Source organism: Aptenodytes forsteri, unplaced genomic scaffold, assembly GCF_000699145.1.
Source record: "Aptenodytes forsteri isolate BGI_AS27 unplaced genomic scaffold, ASM69914v1 Scaffold54, whole genome shotgun sequence".
Taxonomy (NCBI): Eukaryota; Metazoa; Chordata; class Aves; order Sphenisciformes; family Spheniscidae; genus Aptenodytes; species Aptenodytes forsteri.
In genome coordinates this window covers 18,553,146-18,577,657 of record NW_008796044.1, presented here as the reverse complement: position 1 = coordinate 18,577,657, position 24,512 = coordinate 18,553,146, and the positions used below count along the sequence as shown (strand labels likewise).

Genomic DNA, 24,512 nt, shown 5'->3' with positions numbered 1-24,512 from the left:
CCGCCAGTCCCCACCCCCCCTCAGAGCATCCCCCTTCTCCATGCAGGTCACCCGGGGCAGCCAGGCCCCCGTCCCTTCTGCCACACTCTCCATCCCTCCAAACACCTTCTGCAGATGTGAAGCTTTATCTGCACCGCAACATCTTTAATCCAGCTTTATGGTACCACTGCCTCAACCGGTTCATGTACAAGAGCCGCAGCAATGAGTCCCGGACCAGGCTGCCCTCCTGGTGCTCCTGGAGCAAGGTCCTCCTTGCCGGGCGGCCCTGCAGCACGCGGCAGGAGAGCCGCCGTGGAGGGGCTGCAGGACTGACGCAGGAGGGATGCTGGAGGGCCTGTGCCTGGAGCTGGCTGTTCCTCTGGCCCCCGCAGCCCGGGATGCCCCCAGGAACAGCACCAGCTGCAGGGCCGGGACAGCTTCTGCAGGGCGGTGAGCTCTGCAGAGCAGGCTCTCGCTCCTCAGCTTCCTGCCTTTCTCTGAGATAATTTTTTTCCCATTAAATAAGCACTATGAGCTGTTTCTCTTCCTAATATAGCACACACCACTACGCTCATTGTTTGTTTGTGTTTTGTTTTAGTTCCTTCCCTACTAAAGCAGCATGAAACCCATTGTATTACCTGCCTCCCCTCTCCATGTGTCTCACTCAAACACCACGAGGTTTTCCTTTAAATGAAAAGCACTTGAGCGGTTATGAGATTCCTTGCACATATTTGGCCAATGGGAGTACCTGGAACCGCCTGGCCCTTGGCTTGAGCCTGTAAATGCAGAAGGTTTTGAAGCCGAGATCTAAACCAGCTCTTTGGTTTTTAACAGCCTTGCTGGGGAGTCCGTGGAACGGATACAAACCCGTGTCATAAGAAAGCATCTGGAGTCATTTTTAAGCCTATTTCAAGTATCGTTTGTCATTTTTTCTCTTAAACAGATAACTTCAGGTTCTCCCAGACCTTCTTCTAAACGGTTATGCCGATTAACTCATTCCCCAGGTTTTCAAGTCCTGCCTAATCCCTCCTGCTCATGCAGCGCCGGTGCGAACAGCAAGGGCAGGTACGACCCCGCAGCCTTGAGGCTGGCACAAACACCTGATGATGCTTTCACTTTTTAAACACTAATCAAAGGTTTCCACGGCAACCTGCAGGAGCAGGAAGAAGATGGGAAATTATAGGTCAGCTCTATCACCGAAAGCAAAAAAATTATTCAATTCCTTTGCCCTCGAAAAGTTTCAAGGTGACCTAGAAGTATTGGTAAATCAGGTTGCATAAAGGCAGAAAATATGCCCCAGAGTAGTCTTCTATTGTAGCAAAGAAATAGCTTTTAGTCCTTTAATACTAGGCTTGATCTGAAACCCAGTAAAGAGCTTAACCTCTGCTCTGCCTTCTGGATAGCCAAACCCCATTACCATGCCATTAACAGCAACGCTATATTCCCAGCAGCGTATGGGTTCCTCCTGCCGCCGCGGGGCTGGGGCATGGCTGCACAGGCAGGGGACGGCAGGGACGTGGGTCAGCGGGAAAGCCGCCCTCCCGCACCGCTCCGTCTGTCAGCCCTTGTTTCACTCACACACGGGTTTCCAGTTACTCGCCAACCAGATATGACTCAACACCGCACACACACACACAAGGAAACTTTTCTACCACTATTGACTTTCAGAGGAAGTGGAAAAAGGAGAGAAAAACATATCAGTCATAAACGTACTTTGCCAAGTGGTTCATGAGCAAGTGCAGCATCTGCCTGTTTTTCTCCGGGAGCCGATGAACGAGGCTGTGGATCTCTGACACCCTTGACTCCTGATTCTCCAGTTCTGCATTGGAAATAAAAAACGATTTATCTCCGCATCAGGGGGGTTATTATGGAAGAAGACATGTAGGCCCGAACATTAACACTGACAGACATCCCAGGGACCCAAGGCTCCCTCTCCCTACTCCACCCTACACCCAGGCACGCTGCGGATACTTTCCATGGCACTCTCCCTTTCTACCAACTCCAACCGGTTGTCTCCAAAAGGAAGAAACTAATGGGCTGAAAGAGTGAGCTGAGAGCAGATGCCCGCCATGTGAAAAGCCAGTTGTGATCAGGGAAGGGGCTGGCTGTAACCAGAGTGTTTCTCCAGTTCCAGCAATGGGAACATCAGCACGTTCCCGTTCAATGTGTTCCCAAGCCCCATCAGGATGTGCTCAGCACAGCGCCCGGTGAGGTTGTAGCATCTGGTCCTCAACAGGCTGGTTGGGTCCGCAGGTGCTGGCAGTCGTGCCCCAACAGCCTAAGCAGGAGCCGTGCAAGGAGGCCACCACCGATGTGGCCACGGACCGCGTGAGCCCTCCTGACCCCCTGGTGCCACCCGCGTGTGCACAGGCTGCACAGCTGCCAACAGAGAGTTACCTGCTCTCATACAGAGCACCTTCTCCCAGGGCAGCCAAAGGAAAGCGGCACAAACATCCGAACCGCAACCAACCTCATCAGAACACCGTAGGTGTTGTTTGAACAACGGCCTCCCTCATTTTGGCAGATAATGGTCAAAATAAGACAGAGCTGCAGCAGCAGCTACTGCCACCAGCCAGCTCTCCGCTCCCCCTGCACCATCTGTGTTTCCTTTTCATCGGTAACTCCCAAACAACAACATGCCCTTTGTCTCTCCATTCTTATTCTACTTTCTGGGACTTAAGAACAAGGAGGTCAGTGGGGAAGCAGCAGGGCAGAGGTTATGCTCAGCTGCTTGCAAATTACGCTTCAGACCAGTGCCATAAACATCAACAAACTCACTCGCTGCTTTGATGAAGCTCCTTTGAAACTGGTACATCATGAGCGGCCCCGGAAGCATTCTGGAAGATAAAAAGGTAACACGCACAAAACACATCTGAGTAACACAACCCACAGAAATAAAGCTTTGCCCTTACCATAAGTTCAGCTCCATTCTTAAAAGTGCAGAATTAAGCAATAGCAACTCTAATTAATTCCCCCCGTCAGAAGGAATAAGATCTATTGAAGTACTTTCGATTTATTCTTCCTCCCTTTTCTGTGCCACACTAAATTAATTTTTCATTTTAGCATTCCTTCAGTAACACAGAGTTTCGGTACAGTAGTGAACCCATGATTTCCAAGTAAGTTTGAAAATAAATTAAAAAAAGAAACAAGCCTAGTCATAAAACTTTAACAGTCACCATTCCCATTAAATTCCCCATTCTCCCCTCCCGTTTCCACATCCCTTCACTGGGACATCTTGGAGCTGCCGACGTTCTTCATTGCTTTGCAAACAGTTCAAACTCTGGAGCAAAGGTTGCCATCATGCAAAATTATGTAGTGTTTAGTGATTTTCTAGGCTGAGATCCACCAAGCTAATTATACTCATCACCCTAATTGGATTTAGCCTCTCTCTTGCACTCTCTCTCTCTCAAATAAAACCCAATGCACAGAACAGCAACAGCAAGCAAGAAGCTGCAGTCGCGACAGGTAGACACATGTTGTGGATAATGAGAGGCTGACTGCTGCCAACAAACTAACCCTTTGGGAAGATAACCCACAACGATAATGGCATCAACTTGCATACAGAAATTGTTACAACAATAAAGCTCAGCACCCGGTTCTGAAAAAGCACTACAGCCACAGCCCTTAGAGAAGCACTGTGCTCCCCTTCTGCCACACGCTCATTAGGTGGAAGCCCATCGTGAAAATCTTAGGGAAAAGCTTAAATCAAGGCAGGGTACCCCAAAATGAGCTTTTAAAATCACGTTTGTATGATACATGCATCTTTCAGAGAGCTGATCAGATTCCCCAAGTCCTACTCAAACATGCTGGAAGGTCAAGGGAAAAGCCAGAATAAATTCTCGAAGAGCAGTTTCTTCTTTGTTTCTATTAAATGCTATCGTTAAGGATCTGCAATAACAGGCAGCAACGCCCCAGACCATCACCGAATCCATCCCGAAGCTGCATGACAGATGAGGCTTTTCTGCCTTACCTCAGGTAGGTTTTCAGTGCACTAGTAATGGTCTTTATCTCCCACTCTGCACAGATCTCTGTTTCTGTTTCAGTGGCTGTTTTGGGATCTAAGGAAAAAGAAAAAAAAGAAAAAAGTGAACCAAGTGAAGATAATACGAGCTCACACCAGCTCACCAGCTCAGCTGTGTGGGAAGATCATCATGTCCCATTTATTAGTTATTCCCCAGCCCGGTGACCACAAGCCAATCCCCAACAGACACTTCTGCAGGGAAGCAGAGTTCGTTACACGAGATGGCCCACACTCACTTGCATGGGACGAGAAAAAGAAAAGAAAAACATTTATCGTGAGCAATGAGATCGTCAGTTTGACTCAAAGCGTGACGTTACATAGAGTGCAGGAGACTGTGGTGTTCAGCGACAGTGGTGACAGAGCAGAGCACAAACACGACATGGACCCAGACAAACAGAGACCCCCCCCAGGACTCAGCAGAAAATCCCAGCCCCCAGTAGGCTGCAAGGCACTGCCACAGCCTAAACAAACGTGAGCAACAGCAGCAAAGGTGGCACAGCCCCTGTGGCGGTCGGTGGGTGTCGGGCAGGCAGCAGGACAGATGGGGTGGCAGAGGCAGGAGCCCTGCCCGGGTGTGCGGGGGGACAGGAGGCAGCTTGTCCTCCCACCCAAGGCGGGGAAGAGTCCCTGGAGCCGGCCCGACCTGCTGCGGAGGGTGGGGGAAGGCAGATCCGCACTCCCTCAGCTCCACAGCTGCATTTCATTTGGACGGCAGGGAGGAAGCAGGGCTGCTGCACGCGGTGCTCTGCGGCTGGGCTCCGGCACAGCCGGCGTTCACATGTTATCTGCTGGGCTGCCCGCCCTGGGGACCCTCGCTCAGCTCACCGCTGCAGGAATGTGCCACTAAGTGCTGCCCTCGCCAGCCCAACGCTGGCTGCGAGATGGCCTTGGACTGGGAAGCTCCCATCGCCCCGCAGAGCAGGAATACCCGCAGGCCCCCTGGGGACCGCCACGACCCGGGAGCCTCTCGCTGCTGCCAGGTACGCGAGGAGGAGCAGCGACACTGGTTGGTTTGAGCTGCGCTAGAGGCGAGGGAGAGGAGAAGCATCCAGGGTGTTTTGAAGTGGTGCAGGGCACAGAGCACAGAGGCAGCTCTGGCTGGGGGGGTCACCGGTGTGACAGAACCACGCTGCCATTTCTTTTGTCACCTCTGGCCTCTTGACGTCATCCTATTCTGTTCCTCCATCCTCCCCACCACAGGCTGTTTCTTGCCATCTTTAATTTTTAAACGCCTGATTCAGCCTCCTCCAGCCCCGCAGCAGACGCAGGGCTCTGCAGCAGCCCTGAGCTGCCGCGAGCAGCGAAGCCTGGAGGAGCATCGGGTATGACGGCAAACCTCCCGGCACGGGGAGAACCCAGCCCAGACCTCACGACAAACGAGACGGTGCCAGGCCCTCAGCGCACAATGTCGGTGAGTGATGGCAGAGATCGAGCTGCCATCCACATCCACCCACTGCAGCCCCTCGCCACGGCTCATGCCCACCCTGTCACCAAGCACCGCACGTAACACTGTGGAGAGCTGGCTGCCAGCACAGCCATGAGTGCGGCTCTCGTAGCACTCGTGAGGAAGGTCTCCAAGCTACAGCTGACGTGCGCATACCTCCTGCACTGCCGTCCTCCAAGGACACTTCTCCGGTCCTTGTTCCCACTGTCGAGCAGAGGCGAGGTCCAAGCCGCTCCCCTGCTCACCCTGCCCCTGCATGATTTACACTCCTGACCCACCACAGCTGCCTTAAATGAAAACACGAATGGATCTTCAAAAGGCTTTCTGGCGATAACTGGTTTCTCCTGATAGCTTCGGCTTTGACAAGTGACGGCAAAGGATACTCAAGAGAGGTACGAGCTGTATTACATGATGCTGATGCTGGCTACGCTCACCGGGTCCTGGCAGGTCCCTGGGGACAGCCCCAGGCACCGAGACCCTCTTCCCACTAATGCCAAGCAGACGCTCGCTCCATCCGTCCCCTCACTGAGCTTTCCAGTGCGGCCAAACCCCCCATTTACTCTCTGACAGTGCTGCTGGGATCGCTCCCACAACGCAGCCTTGGAGCTGTTTTCTGAACCATGTACCCTCACCAGCAGGAGGAAGAGATCCTCTCCAGCCCTGCAGAGCACTGCACGCCTGGGAAGCTCTCTGAACGCGGTTCCCGTCAGCCGAGCTCCCAGCTGAGCCCCGCGGGGCCAGGGCAGAGGCCAGCCCCCACAGCAGCCCGTGTGGGAGGGCTGCAGGATGGGCTGCACCAGGCTCCGCAGAGAAGTGCAGGTTTGCGCTTCCCAGCTGACGGCTGCTTTCTGCAGCACGAGGCGGTTCTGGGCCAGTGCCCGGAGCGTTACTGACTTGCAGGAAAGGTGCAAATGGTGACCCCGGGCCACACTTTGTAATGGCCTGATGCAAACTTTGCAACGAGACCCTGGAGGAGACAGGCGGGAGCATCCTGAAACCACAGGACACTCTCCCAGAGCCAGGCAGAGAGGAGCGGCATGGCTCCTGGGGCAGCCCTAGAGCACGTCCATCCCAGCATTGGCCAAACCGGCACCCCAGGGCATGTGGCGGGTCTGAGGGCAGTGAGGTACCACCAGTGCAATGCCACGCACAGGCTCAGCCAGCCCTTCCCAGCAATCGGCATCAGCAGCCTACCTGGAAAGCAGCTCGCCTGCCCATGGTTCGGTGTGAGGGGCCCAGGACCAGCTCAGCACCTCTGCATCGCACTGCACTTCCAGCCCCCAGCACCGCTCCGTGGGAACCGGGCATCCGCATAGTCACAATGCCAACGTGCCCAAAGGAAATCCAGTCCCACCACTCGTAACTGCACGTGTGCCAGCCCTGCACCCCGCCACGCTCTCGGTGCTCGTGCCAAGGGGGTTCGGCACCCCAGCACCACCTGCCCTTACCCCACACCCCACCTCTGCCCAGGGATTCACGGCACCGGCTCACAGGTCCCACGGGAACCACGGAGCTGCCCTCCCGCCCTCTGGTTTCAGCTCTGCACAGTGCGAGCGTCTGGGGCCAGGTACTCTCCGAAGCTCTATTTTTATTGTCAAATACTCCAGCATACTTTTCTCCATCTCCTCCGGGGCCTTCCCTTCCTTTCTGCATTTTTTCCCCTCCTATCTTCCCTTTTAAAAATTCCTTTAAAGAAATCAAAAAAACACGCAGCTGTTCTGGACGATGTAAATAGGAGGCTGTGGACTAGCAGCACGTTCCTTCCCAAGGCGGCTCTGAATCAGCCGCCTGCAAACCGTGCTCGCAGGAATCTGCAGCTTTCTGCTTCTCCCTGCTTTCTGCAAACCACCAACCCAGGTCAGGAAGCCAGACTTGTTTGCACAAAGTTCCGTAGTGAGATCAATAAGGCACTATTTTTACTGATTTCTGTGAAAACACCTTAATGCTCTGACAATAAAAGAGCCCTCAGGAAGCAGCGACCACTCCCTTCTTTGGCACCTCCACCCACGCAGAGACCCCACCGCCACGGGGGCTGGAGCCAAACTGGCCACACCAGGGTGGCTCCTCGGTGACCGCTGCCGTCTGCACACCCACCCCTAGCAGACACCAACACGGACGGCATCTTTTTTTTTTAATCTTTGCTGGCAATTACAGCCAGTCAACTCGAAAGCCAGCATCAGATCGGCATTAAGTGGCCCGGCCATGGATACTTCACGCACAGCGCTGAGGACCAAGACTAAAGATGGTGACTGCTCCATGCCAGAAGCGAGAAGCGCTGTGCTGGTGGCGGCTGGGGAGGAGGGAAGAGCAGGGCACAAACGTGCCCTGTCTGCAGGCGTAAGCAGGTTGTTTCTCTCCTGCTTGGATGCTGCTTCATGAACGCTCTTTGCTAACTCGGTCCTGGCATCTCTCAGGCACTCCAGAGCTGAAAGCTTTGACTGCACCGAGCTCCGGGTGAGCAGGACCTGGAAACACAACAGGGATCCTGCTCCCACCGAAATCCCTGGGAAACCTCTGTGGGGACCTCGGGAGACACGGCTGTGGGTCCTTTCAGTGATATGGAAGTGCCAAGCGTCCCTGGAGAGCCGGAGCAGGCGCAGAGAGGCACTCACTGCGACCAAGGCCAAGCCTGACGCCAGATACAGCTGCCGACGCCATCTGGTCCCACGGATTCAGCTCAGTGGGTATTTGTCTTTTCACAGACATGTATAATGCGCTTTTGAATTTTAAAGCAATAGGTAAGCATAGTGTAATTTTAAAACTAATTAAAAGAATGCACTGAATAAGAGTTAGGCCTTCCCTTAGGGCAAAGGGTTTATTTTAATTAAAAAAAAACATCAAGAGGAGCACTTGAAAAAGTAAACATTTAAAAAATGTATATTCACACAAAGATCACGTGTCCCTCACAGCAATCACACAAATGAACACCATCCTTCCTCATCAATGCCAAGGCAACTTCCTATTGCACTACCTTTTCAAGGAGGCAATTTTAATAAAGATAAGCCTGGCATAGTAAAAAAAAAAAAAACAAAAAACCAAACACACCCCCCCTTTTTTAAAAAAAACCTTTTTAATAGCAAGGCCTTCACTGAAGTTGAACAAACAACTCAAGACTGGATGTCTTTTAAAAAGCTCATCCAGGAGTTTATAGGCATGATTCATGAAACACTAGATGAAATTCTATGGTCGGTCTCATGAAAAGGCTTGGAGCAGATAATCAGTTGCCCTTGACCTTCAAATTTATAAGTCTGCAAAGTTAGCTTTGTGGGTTACAGCTGTAGCATGTGTCTCCCCAGCTAGAGATGGCTGCAGCCAGCACCACAGCAAACTTCTGTCTCCGCACAAGGACACATTTCCACATGAACTGGTGTAAATGCGAAATAGGGCCCGTAAAAGCACCCACAGGCCACATTCAGTATTAACCCTGAAGTTGCTTATTGCTGTAAATTACTAATCTGACGTCTCTTAGCAGATACGGAAAAGGCTGAAGTGAAAGGGTAAGGGGAAAGGGAGTGAAAAATTACCTTCCCCAAGCTTTTTATTCCAGCAGAGACTGAGGAAAGCACTTTGCTCACCCCATGACACTGCCAGCCAGGGCAGCATCACCCCCGCTCCTGTGCGCTCATTCTGCGTGGTCAAATGCCACACAGGACAGCGTTTCCCTGCTCTCCCCGGGCTGCGAGAACAAAGGGGGTTATCACTTACAGCCTCATATGGGGGTTATTTGAGGAAAGAAAAGGGAGCTGCAGCACTCCAGATCTAAATCAAGAATAAATTAGAACGTGCTTTTTTATGGCAGGATCTACATAGAAATTCAGGGGTGGGCGGAATTCATTCCCAAAAAATTAGTTTTGCTGGTTTGTTTTCTTTCTGGAGACAAACAGCAGCAGCAGCGGAGGGGACAGGGGCCCCGTTCATCTCCGTGCATTCATCCCTGCTGATCCCGGGTGATGGGACGGGTGTCACGGGGCAGGGAACAGGGTTGGCCACGGCTCGGCAGCGTGGTGGGTGGGAGGGAATCCCAGGCTGATCAGACAACTCCAAACCCACAGCCGTGATGGAACCGCAGCAAGACACTCGCCTGCAATGCCGGAGCAAGACGCTCGCCTGCAATGCCGGGGACACTCCCCGAGGCAGCCGCCCCCGCCGGCCCCGGCTGCCGCACAGCCCATCCTGCACGGCCACTGCCCGAAGCCCTTTCTAAGGAACTTCTCCATCTACTTCCTGGGGATGGAGAAAGCTGCTGCCGTAAGACAGCTGGTTTCAATTCCTCACCAATTTCTCCACAGCCAGGGGAACTGCCTGGGGCACAACCTCATCGCCCAGCCGTAATTCTCACCCGCGCTTGGGTGGCTCAAGAGATTTCCAAAACAGCCACAGGGCACGTTTTATCCCAGCAGTGAGGAGCCATAGGGAGCCCCACTCACCAGCCCTTATGGCTCACGTTGGGAAGGAGCGAGAAGAGCAGATCAGATGCTGTAACGCTCCACTCATCTCAGTGCCGGGTTTCAGCAGCGGATCTGCCAGTACCACCACTGTCCTGTGCACACACAGCTCCACAATAAACCCTTTCATGAAAAGTTTGTTTATTTGTTGGGTTTTGCCCTCATTTTGATGGCGCATGGTGATGGTGAAGGCTAGGGAAAGGCAGCGTGCTCTGCCATGGATGACCTGCCTCCCATGAGCCCCGGGGGGAGGGACCCCTCCCCGCTTCGCCCCGGTTTAGACAAAGACAAGCTGTTCTGCCTAAGCCCGAGACCTGCGCTGTCCCTGACCCGGCTGCTGCCCACGGGAAGGCTCTGCTCCGCAGTCAGCCAAGCACAGAGCCGATCTCCTGCAGAGACACCTCATGCCAAAGGCCTTCCCGGCAGCGTCACTGACACCAGCCACTGCTCAGGGAAACTTGATCTTTTTGCCATTTAAACTGTATGTGAATCAGTAACGCTGACCACATTCATTTCTAAATATAAGGGAAACCTGAAGTTGTAAGCACAATTTGGCTCTGCAGTTCACGAGGGTTGGATCTGAACACGAGTGTTCGAGCAGAGCGGTGCTGCTACCGGCAGGAGGTCAGAGCCTCGAGGGACAGCCCAGAACAGAAGGGGATTTGACAACAGACACGTTTCCATTTGACACCGACTTCACAGACAGCCTGAACGCTGGGATTGTCGGAGATGATTTAATCGCCTGCGACTCAGAGAAAGATACCGAGTCAGGGGTTTGCAAAGCGTCCCAGCGATTGACGGCACAGGAGATCCCCAAAGGGGGTGACGCTTCCAGCACCCACCAGGCCGGCCGAGCAGCAGCCCCCAGCACGCACTCAACTCTAATGGGGCTTCCAGCACCGACAACTAATGGAGACGTGTCGGGACAAAGAAAAACCACCGACAATATATCACCACATTATGAGACATGAGGTCGACAGCTGAGTGGCTTCAGTCGCTGAGGAGATAATGGATGCTGGATGGTGTCCAAAACTTTGAATCCCTCCCAGCTCCAGAGAGCTCTTAAACCAAGCAAGTTTTGCCATCTGTCACAGCCCCGCCGCCTCGACCCTGAACTGACACAGCCCGAGACCGCCCTTGCGAGAAGAAAACAGGATCCGTTGCCCTGCTAGCTCACGAGATGATGCGCACCGGCATGAAAAGCATAAGCAGAGGACCTGGCATGTCAGACCTGCTGCACCATGGGGCACCCAATCCCCAGTCTATTTTTATCGGTGGGCAGCAATGCTCTTTAACCAATGCTCTAACGCAATAGTGCCAAATGTGTGTGCCATGAGACAGCTCTGGCTTATCTGCTGTACTTGGGTGGCTAGCAGGACATATTCACATGCCCCAGAACCTATGCCAAACTTCTACTAATAAAAGAGAAAGAGCCAGTCACCAGTCCTTGTGACTGCAGCGAGCTTTCCAAATGCCAGAGCAAAACTGGTGCAGAGAGGTCCCCTTGTGTCAGCCTCTGATTTAGAGTCTTACCCTTCTGTTTCCTAATTATGCCCAGATTATCAATTTTGCATAGGTTAACGCTGACAACTGTAACAGCCACCACGGGCTTTGCTCAGTGAACATCTTAATGGTGGGAAAAGAAGGGGGAATTGGAAGAGGAGAAGGAAAGATGTTGGAAATGAAACACAACGGATTAAAACTTTTTGCAAGGAGAAATACACAGAGAAAGGAGCACTGGCATTTTGTGAAGGAAGTCACGTTGCAAAGGAATGACAATAAGCGAATGGAAAGAGGAAGAAGACCACAAATGTCACTCATTTCCCCCAAGTAGTAGCAAACACATTCATAAGGGCGCTAACAAATTATTAAGCATTTGTTTCCTCATTATTACACCTATTTCATACATGGTTTTGCCAAGCCTGAGAAGCATTAGACGGGACTGGCAGAGGGCAGCTGCTGCTGCTCCAACCCAAGTGTGTTTTCTCAAAACGGTTCTTCAAATGTGTGTCTCATGCATGTCCGGACGGACAGACTACCGCAGAGCTGCAGCTGTGGGACGGAAATGCCGCCTGCTAGTTCAGGGGATGAAATGGTTTGGTCACACACAGCCATAGCCAACCTCAGCACCAGCCTGGACCACAGACGAGGGCACAGGGAGCAGGGGTGGTTCTGCTGGAGGGGCCAAGGCCTGGGAAGGTAGCGAAAAGACCACAGAGGGGAATGGCTCGCACTTCTTTTTGGGTCAAGTATAACCCCTGGGCTATAGTTAACACAGAAGCTGGGCTGGGAGTCAGGCTACAGATTCTCCAATGCAGCCCAACAAGCGTGACCCAACATAGGGCTTTGCATGGCTATGGGGTGATGGAAACCCAACACCACCAACAAGGAACCGCTCCAGGAAAAGTCAGCCATAGTGGTCCCCGACCTGCACCAGGAACAACTACCAGCTCCCTGACAATCACAAGACCTGTTTGCTCCTGCACGTTTCGGTGCTCAGATCAGGCCCATGGGTATGCCAGTTCAGAGCACAAAGGCACTTGTAGCAAACACCACAGCCTCTCTCTTGCCACCGTATCATCTCAGAGGTGGGGAGAGGTTTCTGAGGGCTGCTGGACAGCTGCAGGGTGGCTGCACACCGGGGCCAGTGCTCAAAGGAGCCCCACAATGTCAACACCAAGCTCTGCCGTGGCGTGACCCGACACCTTCTCTCCTCCCGAGCACCCAGAACCGCAGGACCCTATGCCTCAGGCATGAGGGAAACGCATGCTTGAAAGGTCTGGGCAAGACCGTGTTAAAACAGGCACAAGAAAGTCCAAGGGGAAAGTAAGAAGAGCCACAGGCAGCATGCAACACACAAGAGAAAATAATTAAAAAGTATTCTGGGAACGTGGCAGGTATGAGATTAAAAACCAAAGCTTTCAGCTATTTCTTTGAAGATTTTAGTTTGCATTTGGAAGGCTGCCAAAATTCGTAGCGCATGTGAGCAGGACACCAGTGACTGCACCAGAAGACCTTTTAAAGCAATGTCCTACATGAGTCCTACCTTAGCAACCTGCTAGTGGTGCCCCGGGACCTCCCGGCCTCTAACAGCATGTGGCCCTAAGAGCACATTCACCACGATTAGGTACCCCGACAAGAGCCTCCGTTCTCGGCTGGCAAGACTTCAAAGCAGCACAATCTACTTGCCTTTAACAAAATATGACTTACCCATTAATATACTCAACAGCTTTTGAACTCTAGAGTTTACTCCAACGATTCGGTAGAGCCCTTGCTCATTGATCCCTAGGAAAAATAAAGAGCTTATTAGGAGAACATCAAGAGAGCTACTAACATTTCTTTCATTTCTTTCATTTCTTTGGCTTCTCTAATAGCAAAAATAATTAAACCCTCCCACCAACTACATACAAAATTATAGAAGAGGGTAAAATTTGGTTTTGATGTCATCCAGATGCTAACAAGATAGCCCATCTGTATATAAATAGTCTTTGCAAGAGATTTAGGGGAAGGATTGAAATGCAGATCTACTTGTTGTCCCACATGAGAGGAAATGCTTTGCAGTGATACCGCACGAAGGGATGCTCAAATGAAGTCCCCAGCTTCGGTCCCTTCCCCCATTTTGCACATCCAGTGCATTATTTCCTAACTCTGCCCCTGACGTTTGCTGAACCCCTGCTAACCCCAGCCACAGGGCAAACGCATGTCTCAGCCTGAGCATATTACAGGGTTTATCTGATGTGGGTCTCCGAGGGTTAATGCATCATTTTTGTTGATGAAAAGAGCAGGTAAGCAATTGCTATGCTGCAAACAGCTGCAAGGCTGCCCCCCAAAACAAGACCATCTGGTGAACTGCTCTACCTCTTGTTTCGACAGCGTGTATGCATTTCTTGATAATGCTGAAGCCGATGTTATCCAACTGGGCAGCTGAAAGGGAAGAGAAGAGAGAAGTGATAAACACCTAGCAGAGGGATGGCTTCACGCTGATCACAATGCTCATCCCGCAGTCGTCGCTGACATTCACAGCAATACTGTACCACTGCTCAAACAAGGGGGGGAGGAAGGAGAAGGAGATAAATTAGGTGTTCACGGAGGAAAGGCGTAAGTACAGTAGCTTGTGCCAGGTGTAACCCAGGCGAGCGCAGAACACTAATCTGTCATTTCAGCCTCCGCATCCCTCTGAACCAGCACCTCCCACGCCTGCCAAGCAGCAGAGCCGCGGGCTCTGTCAGAGATTTACATCTGCAGTTGGTCAAAATATTAATTTAGGATGAAGGTGAGATAACCTGAAGAGACCTTTTTCTTTTTCCCTTGGTAAAAAAGGGAATCATATATGACACAACAAATCCTTGAAAACGGCACACGAGGCAGCTCGCTTGATGAGTCCCAGGTAATTCCTATAAATCCTTTCAGCTCTCCACCCAGCTAACCAAGCCATCTATGTGCTGGAGAGATACCTTCATCTCAAGGCCGTCTCCGTCACCCCATACTGGGGACCACCTGCGTATCTGGGGTACAGGACTGACCTCCCAGGCTTTGCCTGGGGCAGTGGGGCGGGGCCTTTGGTGCCTTGGATTTCTTCTTGGGGCTTTTGAGGCGGTTTTGTGCAGATGCAGGTTTTTTCAAGGACAAACCATATGACAGGTTAAAGCATTAAAAAGTGACGGTAAAGGAGAACTGGGAAAGAAACAAGTGGAAGAGAGAAGCAGGAGGTAACTGTGAACAGTAATAGCTTTCTGTGAAGGAAAATGGAGTAAAGAAATCCAAAGAAAGCGTGGAGGGAAAAACATAACAGAAGGAGGAGAGAGCTGCCGGCATGTGGTGGTGGAAGAGCAATAGGGACTGGGAGACGGGAACGAATTTTGGGTCAAACTTCTGTCCAAAGCATCTCCTGTGCCCAGCAGGAGGGGACCTGTCCCTGGGGAGCCAGCAAGTGCCAGCCCCAGACCCCCACCAATGCTTGCACCCTGCCTGCACCCTGCCTGCACCACACTTGAGGCGACACTCCTGGGGGAGCCAGCAAGTGCCAGCCCCAGACCCCCACCGATGCTTGCACCCTGCCTGCACCCTGCCTGCACCACACTTGAGGCAGACACTCCTGCCCCCCCCGGCAATGCAAAAGCCCGGCTAAACAATATTGTCTCATGAACACTATACATTACATCCCATTTACCCTCACTCTACGCAGATGTGCACAGTTCAAGAACAGCCCCTTCTTTTATTAGCACTAATGAAATATTTACTTGGTGCAAATTAGGATGTCCTGAAGGCAGCTGACTCTGCCTGAGAGTAAGATCTAAAACATTCGAGTTAATGGAATGTAAAGCTCAATTAACTCACGCCGTTGCAGGTTTCCACATTTAATTTCAAGGAATTACTAATACGCGGATCCAAATACCTGCTGGAAGAATTCATCCCTTAGTCAGCTTTCCACCGCTGCATGGAAAACACTGCCCGCAGACAGCTATTTGTTAAGGAAAATTACTTCCTCCCTATATAAAGGTTTGGGAAACCTTTCATATGGCAGAAGCCCCACAGAGAAGGGTGTGCAAAGTCACCCCGGGCTCCAGGGCTGGGATGAGCATCCCGGGCAGAGGCTGCGGGAGGCAGGGCACACAGCCCGCCCACCTCCCTCATGCCGCCTCGAGCCAAACCTCCGCTGCCGGCCTTTCGCCCCAGCTGGCCCTCGAGCTGGCGGGGATGCACCTGCCCCCGATGCCATCCCGCTTCCCGCAGCAGCGCGGACCCAGCAGACGGGAGGAGCATCAGCAGGGACTGGGGTAGAGCCACCGACCCACTCTGCTCCCCGGCTGCCACGCGGAAGGTGCGGGATTTTCCCGGCAGTGCCTGACAGAGGATCATACAGCACGGCTGCGTACAGCATGGCCGTGCGGTTTACAATGTTGAACTCCAGAAGGTAGAAAAAGTGTAGCATTAGCTTAAAAGCAGATTTTTAAAACTGCATTTTATCAAGAGCCCAGCAGGAAGGGATCAGCACCCAGGGCTGGCAGTGTCCTCACAGCAAGGCACGTGCAATTTTATTCCTTTGCATTTCCCCTGTTCACATCGCTTACTTAAACACGGATTCACTGCTGGTGCACGATAAGCTGCCAGCTCACTGGCTGCCTATGGCTTGCATGGTGCAGTCCCTTACTAATCACTTGTTTTGAGTTCTCTGCTGGTGGTGTTTCTTGTGTGATGAATGACACAAGAACCTGAAACAGTGAAACAGTAAAACAGCTCTATTATATTTTTCTGGGCAAGCATACTGAAGTGCTGAGCCAACATAAGCACACAAGTTGCAGGATGCCTGTGCCATAGGATGTGCGAATACCCAGAAGCTCCAGGGCCCTTTGCTAGGCACCTGGAGGGCTCTCCAGCACTGCTTTCAACCACTCTCCAAGCACGGATGCAGCATAAAATCAACGTGCCATCAATCAGTGGGGCAAAGCCTACCATACCGCCAATCACTGATAAACACAAGCACAAGAGTACCTGAGAAGCAAGAAACCACGGTGTAGAAACCCTTTTATACAGACAAACCCGGTTCAGCTGGCCCTATTAGCCTCGGCTTAGTACTGGCCCTAACCCTGATCTTTTGGTACCCCTGCACGGTGTTGTCCAGCCAACACAGATCACCATTTCAGGCTCTCTGCCACGCAGTTTAAGTGCCAACCCGCTCCATAAACCAGCAGTTTTCCCTCAGTCCCCCGCATGTTTGAACTTGAACAGATGACACCTACAAACGCGTGCCCTCCCCCTGCAAAGCCCACCACTCCACCGCTGAGCAAGAGTTTGGGACCCCACCTTTCCGCAGCGCTCAGCAATAGCAGAGCTAAGAAACAGAAGCAGTCCTTCTGGGTGGAAGTGGCCAAGCATAATCCTCTCAAGTAGATGAATAAGCTCTTCCACTCGTTGCTGAGCTCTGGATCAGGAAAGGTCGGGGATTTATTTGCAGTAGTTATATCCAGAAATAATATCTGATTAAATATCCAAAGTGCCTTTATTCATCCTTAAATTTAACTTTTAATGAGCATTGTAAAAGCTTGATTTCCCCTCTCACAGAAGCAGCTTCTCTTTATCTCATTCATTTACCCAATGATTCAGTTCAGCAACAGCACAGATCAAAGTCAGATTGCTGTCCCGGTCTTTACACTTGCTCCTTTCACCCCAGCAGCAAAGCGATTCACAGGCCTGAGCTTTGGTTCAGCAGCTTAGACCCCACTTAGCTTCTGTTTGATAGCAGCTGCAGGTCAGGAAGCGGGGAGAAAGGAAGGGGCAACCGATGGCCTTTCGGGGCTGGAGAGCGCAATGCTGTATGAGCGTGCCCATAGGAAATGCAGGGTCTGCGGTCCCAGCAGCTTCGGCCAGACCGAGCCTGGCCAGTTACGGCCCCATCCTCGTCCCTGCTCTCCTCCAAGCCTTGACAGCAGGACTAGTGCAGTGACATGGTTTAGCAAGATTAACAAAAAAAAAGAAGGAAAAAAAGCGCTCCATCAAAACCCCACCAAACCCAAGTCTTCAGCCGCTGACCTCAGTGAGAGCTGCTGCTGCAGCAAGGCAGAGGCAGGAGACGGGACCCACAGCCCACACTCAGATGGATTTAAATCATTGTGGAGCTGCCTCCTGCCATCAGCCGGGGTCAGGAAACGAGAGGGGGAAGGCAGCGGGGAAGAGCAAATTCTTGGGGCTGCCACAGAAAAGCACGGCCAACATGCGTCTCCGCTCTTCACAACAGGCATCCCTAATCCCCTTCCTATATGTTTAAAATGGCCTCTCAGTCATAACAGGGAGTGGATTTACAGACTCTTTTATTATCTCAGGCAGTATTTTCCTTTGTCCATGCATCCAAACGTGTTGCAGGGGCAAAGCCTACAGCCCTGCCTCCTGCTATTCCCCCTCCCTTGAGGCTCTCATTCCCCAGGGGAAAGATGTGAAACACAGCCCCAGGTCAAGATACATGTCCCAGGCTCTTCATACAAGAGCAGCATTTCAATGCACAACTGAGATGCAGTATTACACTGCCATCAAGCAGAGAAATATTTTATATCAGCAAAGATGATACACATCGCTTGTATTACAACTGTTGCACACACACACATACTTATCTGACCTTCGTGTAGCATTGTGCTACTGAGCTGGTCTCATCCTGTTCTGTTTTTGCCTAGCAGATTATTTCTATTTAATCCATTAATTCCTTTACACTGATATGGCATATCAGAGCATCGGTAAAGGGGCAAGAAGACTGAATCAGCTCTGTTCAGCCTCAGACAACCTTGCTGACTCTAGCTGTGTGCGTGTCGGTCATGGCAATGCAAGGTCAAAGCAAGCTTTTCTGCATACCCCACCACACGTTTCTGTGCCGTGTAACGAAGTGCCACGATGATTATTGTTATGAACTCTTTCAAAGACTTTATGGAATTAAGAGCCACAGAGAAAGGGAGAAACCAAGAAGCAGAGACCAGAGAGAAATGAGGTTTCAAGCCTTACTTCAAGTCTCAGACTACCAGTGAGCTGCTAAGATTGGGAAATGAAGATTGCTGGGGAGGGCTAGGCCACCCAGACAAGCGCACCAGCAGACGGGGCAGTCAAGGGACTCAAGGTCTGTGAAGAGCTTATGAAAACAAAGACAGCTTTTGATGGGGTCCTGAACTAATAGGGAACCAACTGGATATGGAAAAAGGAGAGGGAAATGGTGGGGAGAGGAAAGGAAAGGAGGAGTTCTGTGTTTCTCCATGCAATAAGCACAAATGGCCTGGAGGATTTGTTTCCACAGAGCAGGGCAAGTCCTCCTGGTTTACGAACTAGTGCATCTAAATTCATCTGGCTCTAGCAGTTCACTGACACCCGCTCACCCCACCGCTCAGCACTGCTTCCTCCCAGCTCCCAAAGAAGATTAAGATAAATCACCCTGTAGGCCGATGGCCATCTGGCCACACAGCAGGATGTAAAACCCAAAAGCTCTGTAAAATTAAGATAGTGGCCAAAAAGCAGACCTCACTATAGCACTGCGAGTTTCTCTCAGACTAACCTAAGTATGGGCAGGAAGCAGAGGTATATAGGTTTTCAGGGTCAGGAATTGCATCCGGACTCCACTCAATCACGGCACTCAATTCGAGTCCTTATAGGAAGCTCTTGTATCAAGGGCTGCGTGGCAAAAAGCCAGTCCCCGAATCAATTTTAAGTGTAGCTGGTGAAGCAAGCAGTTCACTACAGACATGGTTTTAATGAGGGCTAAAGCAGAGTCAGATGTCTGAACATACCAGCGGCAGCCCCAGTCAGAGGCGTATGTGAAAATAATTGCCACCAGACGGTTCAGGAGCGCTGCTACGTAAGCAGCCTTCAGCCGAGGGTCCCAACGCACTCCCCAAAGCAGGGGGAGCAGAAAAGGAGGATTGTTCTCATTTTTAAGACGAACCATCAAAATGGAAGAAGTACTAAAAGATAAAAAACTTTGCCAAAGCCTCCTCGACTGATTAAACCCCAACTTCGTACTCGTCTGGTGAAGACGCGCAGGGAAAAACTTGGCATTTGGTGTCTTCGTCAAAGTCTCGCTACACTTTGCCAAAAGCTGAGCTGCTTCAGAGAGGCATGACCGAAGCGTGGGCTGCAGCCACTACCAGCACTACAAACAAACAACTTTCCAGAGCGGCACAGGCAGCCCAGGGTCGGGCTGGGAACCGACACAGAAGGCAAATGTGGGAGCTGCCACCAGCCTGGGGACAAACCGGCTTTCTCCTCAAAGCCACCGGCCTCCAGCACACCCCACGTGGGCATCCAGCTAGGGATCTGTCTAGCGGCTGGCAAAGCAATGCACCCACATGCTGTGGCCAAAGAGCAGCAGCAGTCAGCGGAACCACTCAGCCCGTTCCGGGCAGCGGGCACGTGGGCAGCGCATCCTGCCGGGCTGCGCCACGGAGCCACAGCCCACCCGTCAGCTCAGCGCCCGACGGAGTGAGACATTCCCCTCCGACACGTACACCCATACACCAGATTAAGCCTATGAAAATAATCTATTTATATGCCAGCAGTGGCCACAGCAGGCAGGTCCATGCTGCCTGCGGCCCCATGCTGCCGGCAGGCCAGCCTGGTCCTGCCCACACCCCTGGTAACGCGGGCCCTCGATGAGGCTGTGCACAACTAACCACGGGCAGAAGCCCGGGCAGAGGGGGCAGAAACAGCCTGGCAGTGAAAAGCCCGGGGGGAGCACCATCACCCAGACAGCCCTTACCCAAGGAAACCCTAAAGAGGCATTTAGGAGCCCTGACTTGGGATCTGTTGCAAGCTTGGCAGCTGAAGACCGGGATTAGACAATACAAATAACCCTGGGAAAGTCATGGACACACTTGACTCGAGCCCTTACCATCTCTAAAAGAGCTGCCATTACTTTGCAGGATGACTCCAGTGTAAGTCACAGCCCCAGGAGGATTTCTGGCTGACAGCACGTAAGATGGGAAGGTCACGGTTTGACAAGTGTTTCTTTCAGAAGCGGTAATTACTTCACCAATTGCTTCACCAATCCTTCCTCCCATCCCCATCCCTAATGTTTTCCCTGCTTTTGCATCACCCCTCAACAAAGTTTAGAAAATGGTTACTTTAACACGTTTCTTGAGCCAAATCACCACGTACTGTCCTGGCAGAGACAGAGGTTGTGTGCAGGGAACACAGAGCAGTGACAGTTCATGGCCAGGCTAGGACAGAGTTGAGCAAGTCCTGTTGTCTGTGCCTCAAAAAACTCATTTTGCCTCTCTGTAAAATTGAGAAAAGGTGGAGCTGTTCTACACAGACTTCATATCCAGCTGGGGCATTAGCCATACTGTCCTTCACAAGTGTGAGGCACAGCATTTAACTCTGCGAGGATCATCTGGATCGCACAAAGCCAAGAGGAATACATACGGGATGAGATGGATGTGCAGATGACAACATGGAGGACCAACAGGGAAGGGAGAAGCCACATCAGAGGAAGCAGAGAGGAGGAAGAGACTGTTTTGTGCAAGGGCTGAAAATGGGTGCAAGGAACACTATCTGCAAATTATACCTATTATTATGAGAAAAATGCTCCTACTCAAGATGAAAATGCCCTGTCTGAGGCAGCATAAAAATGAACTATTTACTAACCGTCAACCGGGGCTGGGCTCCCGCACGACCGATGACTGGGGGAAGGAGGGAAGGGATCAGAGTTTTGAGTATTGCAATTATGGCAATTCAAACCTACTGGGAAATGGCTCAATTAAGGGTTTTGAAACACAGGACATTAGAGCCAGGACCAGGTGCAACTGCTCCTCAAGGAAGAAAACCAAGTGCTTTCTTGACTCAAGTCTTTGATTGCCCAAACTACAATAAAACCAGCTTTTTTTTTTTAGGGGCTCTTGTTGACAATCCTGATTAGGCAGGACCTCCCTACTCTTTATATTTTTGCTCCAGTTCCCCTTTGGAAAAGGAATGTTCATCCTCCACATTCTGGTTCAGAAAGGAGAGCTGGTTGGTCCAAGATGCCACCTGCACTCGTTGGCTCTGATAAGCAAAAGGAGCCGGTCCCGAGGCACGCCAGCACCCCCTGCACCGCTGCTGCGGCCGGGGGACACCAGGGTGCAGGGCGGGCAGGAGGGGATGCACCCCGAAGTGCCAAGGGAACGGCTTGGCACCGCTCTCCATGGCCCCAAGCCCCACCACCAAGTTTCTGCACCAGTTCCCTGCTGGGCACCAGAGCCGGCTCTTTCCTGGGGCCACCCTGCGGTCCCCACGCCGAGCCCCGTCACCCCGCACCCCTGGCCCAGGGGTGCACAGCACATCCCGGCGTCCCCACCGCTGGCAGCTCAGCCTCTCCTGCTGACCCACCAAAGTCTGCACACCACACAGCACAGCCACCGTCTCAGGGGTCTGGCTTGAAAAGAAATACTTACTGCCTTCGCTTTGGTTGTCCTTGTTCGAGTTGTAGACCTGGAAAACACAAGAAGAAAGTCTTATGAAGACCCTGGCTCCACCTGGTAAGGGACGGCTGACACGTCTGGTGTCACCCCAACTGGGGACAACTGTCAGGAGGACCCGCCTCGACCTCCCCCAGCAGCATGGTCCCCAAAGACCACCACAGCCTTCTACATTCAAAACGTCAGGTTGCCACAGCTTTGGAGTTGTATTAAAATAACAACTAGGACAGTTCTTAAAACAAGAGAATGCAAATGGGATGGACTAGGTAAAAACAGAAACTAAAGGGGCTTTTAAACAAAACAAAGGTGGGCATTCCTCTCCTCTATGCTCTTCTCAAAGACGCACATAAAGGACATAAACTTAGAGCAAAGCAGACAATTCCCTTTACATCTTACGGGCATTACAGTAACATCTGGTAGGTGCAACTCAGGCAAGGAGTAGGAAGCCACCCTCACTCACAAATACTTACAGCCTGAATGAACGAGTCAGGCAAAGAGTAGAGTAAGAGAGGAAAAGAAATGTCAATAAATTAGAGAGGACCTGAAACGCAGAAGGATGAGGCAATGCACCCAGCACTGCCCACGACAGAGCCACCCTCTGAGCCAACGCTGTGGCTTCATCCCAAGACTCTCCTGTCTTCAAATACCAGTGCTCTTCCTCCTGTCCCAATCACTCCTACAGCTTGGCTACTTTAGATTAAGTAAAGTAATGTTTCAGTGGATACAATAAAAAAGGGAAAAACAATGGCAGAAGGTTTTAATCAGTTTGAGGACAATTTAAAAGCGTAGCATAATGAAAACTGTGGCTGTAAGAAGAACAGCCTTCAGACAGGTTGTATTTCTCTAACTCAACAGAGTAAAATGTTTTAAAATAATCCTTCGTCAACCCAGAGCCCCAACAGAAACACACACACATCAGCGCTCCATCAGCATCGCAAGCTGGAGCCGAGCATGGCAGCATCCATTCAAACAGGAAAAAAGGCCTGTGTAGGCTGTTAAACAGAGCCGGCGGCGTGCACACCCTTCCTCTGCTGGGAACAAAGCTGGGAGCCCCCTTCCACCGGGACCGAAGCACGGGGAACTGATTTAATCACATGCTACCTCCAGAAATAGCAAGCAAGGAAGGAAAGTGTCCAAAGGCGATGTTGATAGCAACACACAAGGCAGCAACGGCCGACACATCTGAGGGGAGCAGGGAGGAGGAGAGGCTCTGATCTGCGATCAGGCAGGCAAGCGTTTCTCAGCCTCTCCCACCGCAGGCTCCCAATTAATGATATTAACACCGAGGACAGAAATTCAGAAGCTGCCCTTGGGTGCGAGGGTCTGTGTGCTTCCAGCAGAGTCCCTGCTGTCAGGACTTCCCCGAAGAGCTCCAGCAGAAGCACGAGGCTGAAAGCTGAGAGTATAATGTCCTCAAAGGATCGGTGCCAGCGGCAGCTGGGCACACACACTGCTGACCACAGCTGACCTCGCCACCACGCTCACCCTGGGTGCCCTAACACCAGCCCAGTATCCCCATTGCCCATACCAAAAAACCCCCACAAAAAGGCTGTGTGTCACATAGCACATCACCGTTAGGCCACTTAAACAGATGCCTTCCTTGGAGGTCATCAAAACACAGGCTATTCCTGTGCTCTCCTCCCTGTCGGCCACGGTGCCAGCCTTGCGGAGAGCCACCGAAGCTGCAGCTCCACGGACACCTCTGCGGTGGCAAAGCAGACGCAAGCAGCTCTCGCCCTGCACACCGGCTGCACGTGCCACGGTGAGCTGACCGAGGGAACTTAGTCAGCATTAAAGAATGAAATGAACCTGTTCATTTGTCTCCTGCAGGTTTATCTTTTAACAGAGGGAGAGCTGTCCCTCGACGCCATCCACCGCACGGCCACAGCCAGCTGTGCTGGCACCAGCCGGAGGGCGGCAGGACGGCTTGCACCAGCTCCGCCACCCAGGACACGTTCAGGGAAGCACAAATCTAACAGTGTAACTCAAAACTGGGCGTTTGGGCAGAGTGTGACCCCTCAACACTAATTCCCACTCTTCCTGGAACATTTCCCAAGGAGCACCTTCCCTCTCCCCCTCCCAGGGCACCTAGCTATGCAACACAAGACAAAGTAGAGATTTTTGTTTGCAGGAGAAAATCTATCATCCCACATCTGGGAACTGGGGGATGATTCAGCAGCAGAAACAGCTGTAGTCAGCAAGTGAGTTTTCCTCCAGGAACAATGTTTATACCAAGAAAATAAAGTAAGTGAAAAGAGGGAAGGAAACCAACAGCGGGCTCCTCCACCAGTGGTGCTGCCTAGCAGCCCTGGCCATGAAGTCAACTTTCCCTAAAGAAGTTTTTCTCTCCAACGTCAGTACCAGCATTGAAGACTCGTTGAAGGGACCAGGGAGACAGCTTGAGGTAACTCTTATTCAAAGGCTTGCAGACGCACGGCCCTTCCTTGGGATCCCACGCAGACTTCAAGCCCTGCACTCTGCCCTGGCTCACCCCAGGCGTATAGGTGAACACTATATACAATAAAAGGGTGACTCGGCTCTTACAGCCTTGCTTTCCAGTTACAGCCAGGTTACTACCCAAGAGGTCGACCCAGTCAGCACCCTGCTTGGCCTGGGGTGCTGTCCCAGCCTGGCCACTGCCCTTGCTGAGCGCACACCAGCTCCTGTGCTTGGGACACAAAAATATTTTCCAATTCTTC

General features: G+C 51.8%; 1 protein-coding gene across 1 annotated transcript in view; it reads right to left on the bottom strand.

Annotated features, from left to right (window-relative positions):
* Positions 1-24,512, bottom strand: part of ARHGAP26 (Rho GTPase activating protein 26) — a 131,772-nt gene that overhangs the window by 67,327 nt on the left and 39,933 nt on the right. The window contains exons 11-16 of the mRNA XM_009285955.2: positions 21,790-21,826; positions 13,748-13,813; positions 13,100-13,174; positions 3,950-4,037; positions 2,758-2,816; positions 1,693-1,798 (exon numbers count right to left, since the gene is read on the bottom strand). Of these exons, the coding sequence (XP_009284230.1) occupies positions 1,693-1,798; positions 2,758-2,816; positions 3,950-4,037; positions 13,100-13,174; positions 13,748-13,813; positions 21,790-21,826 (431 nt within the window). The remainder of the gene's footprint in view (positions 1-1,692; positions 1,799-2,757; positions 2,817-3,949; positions 4,038-13,099; positions 13,175-13,747; positions 13,814-21,789; positions 21,827-24,512) is intronic.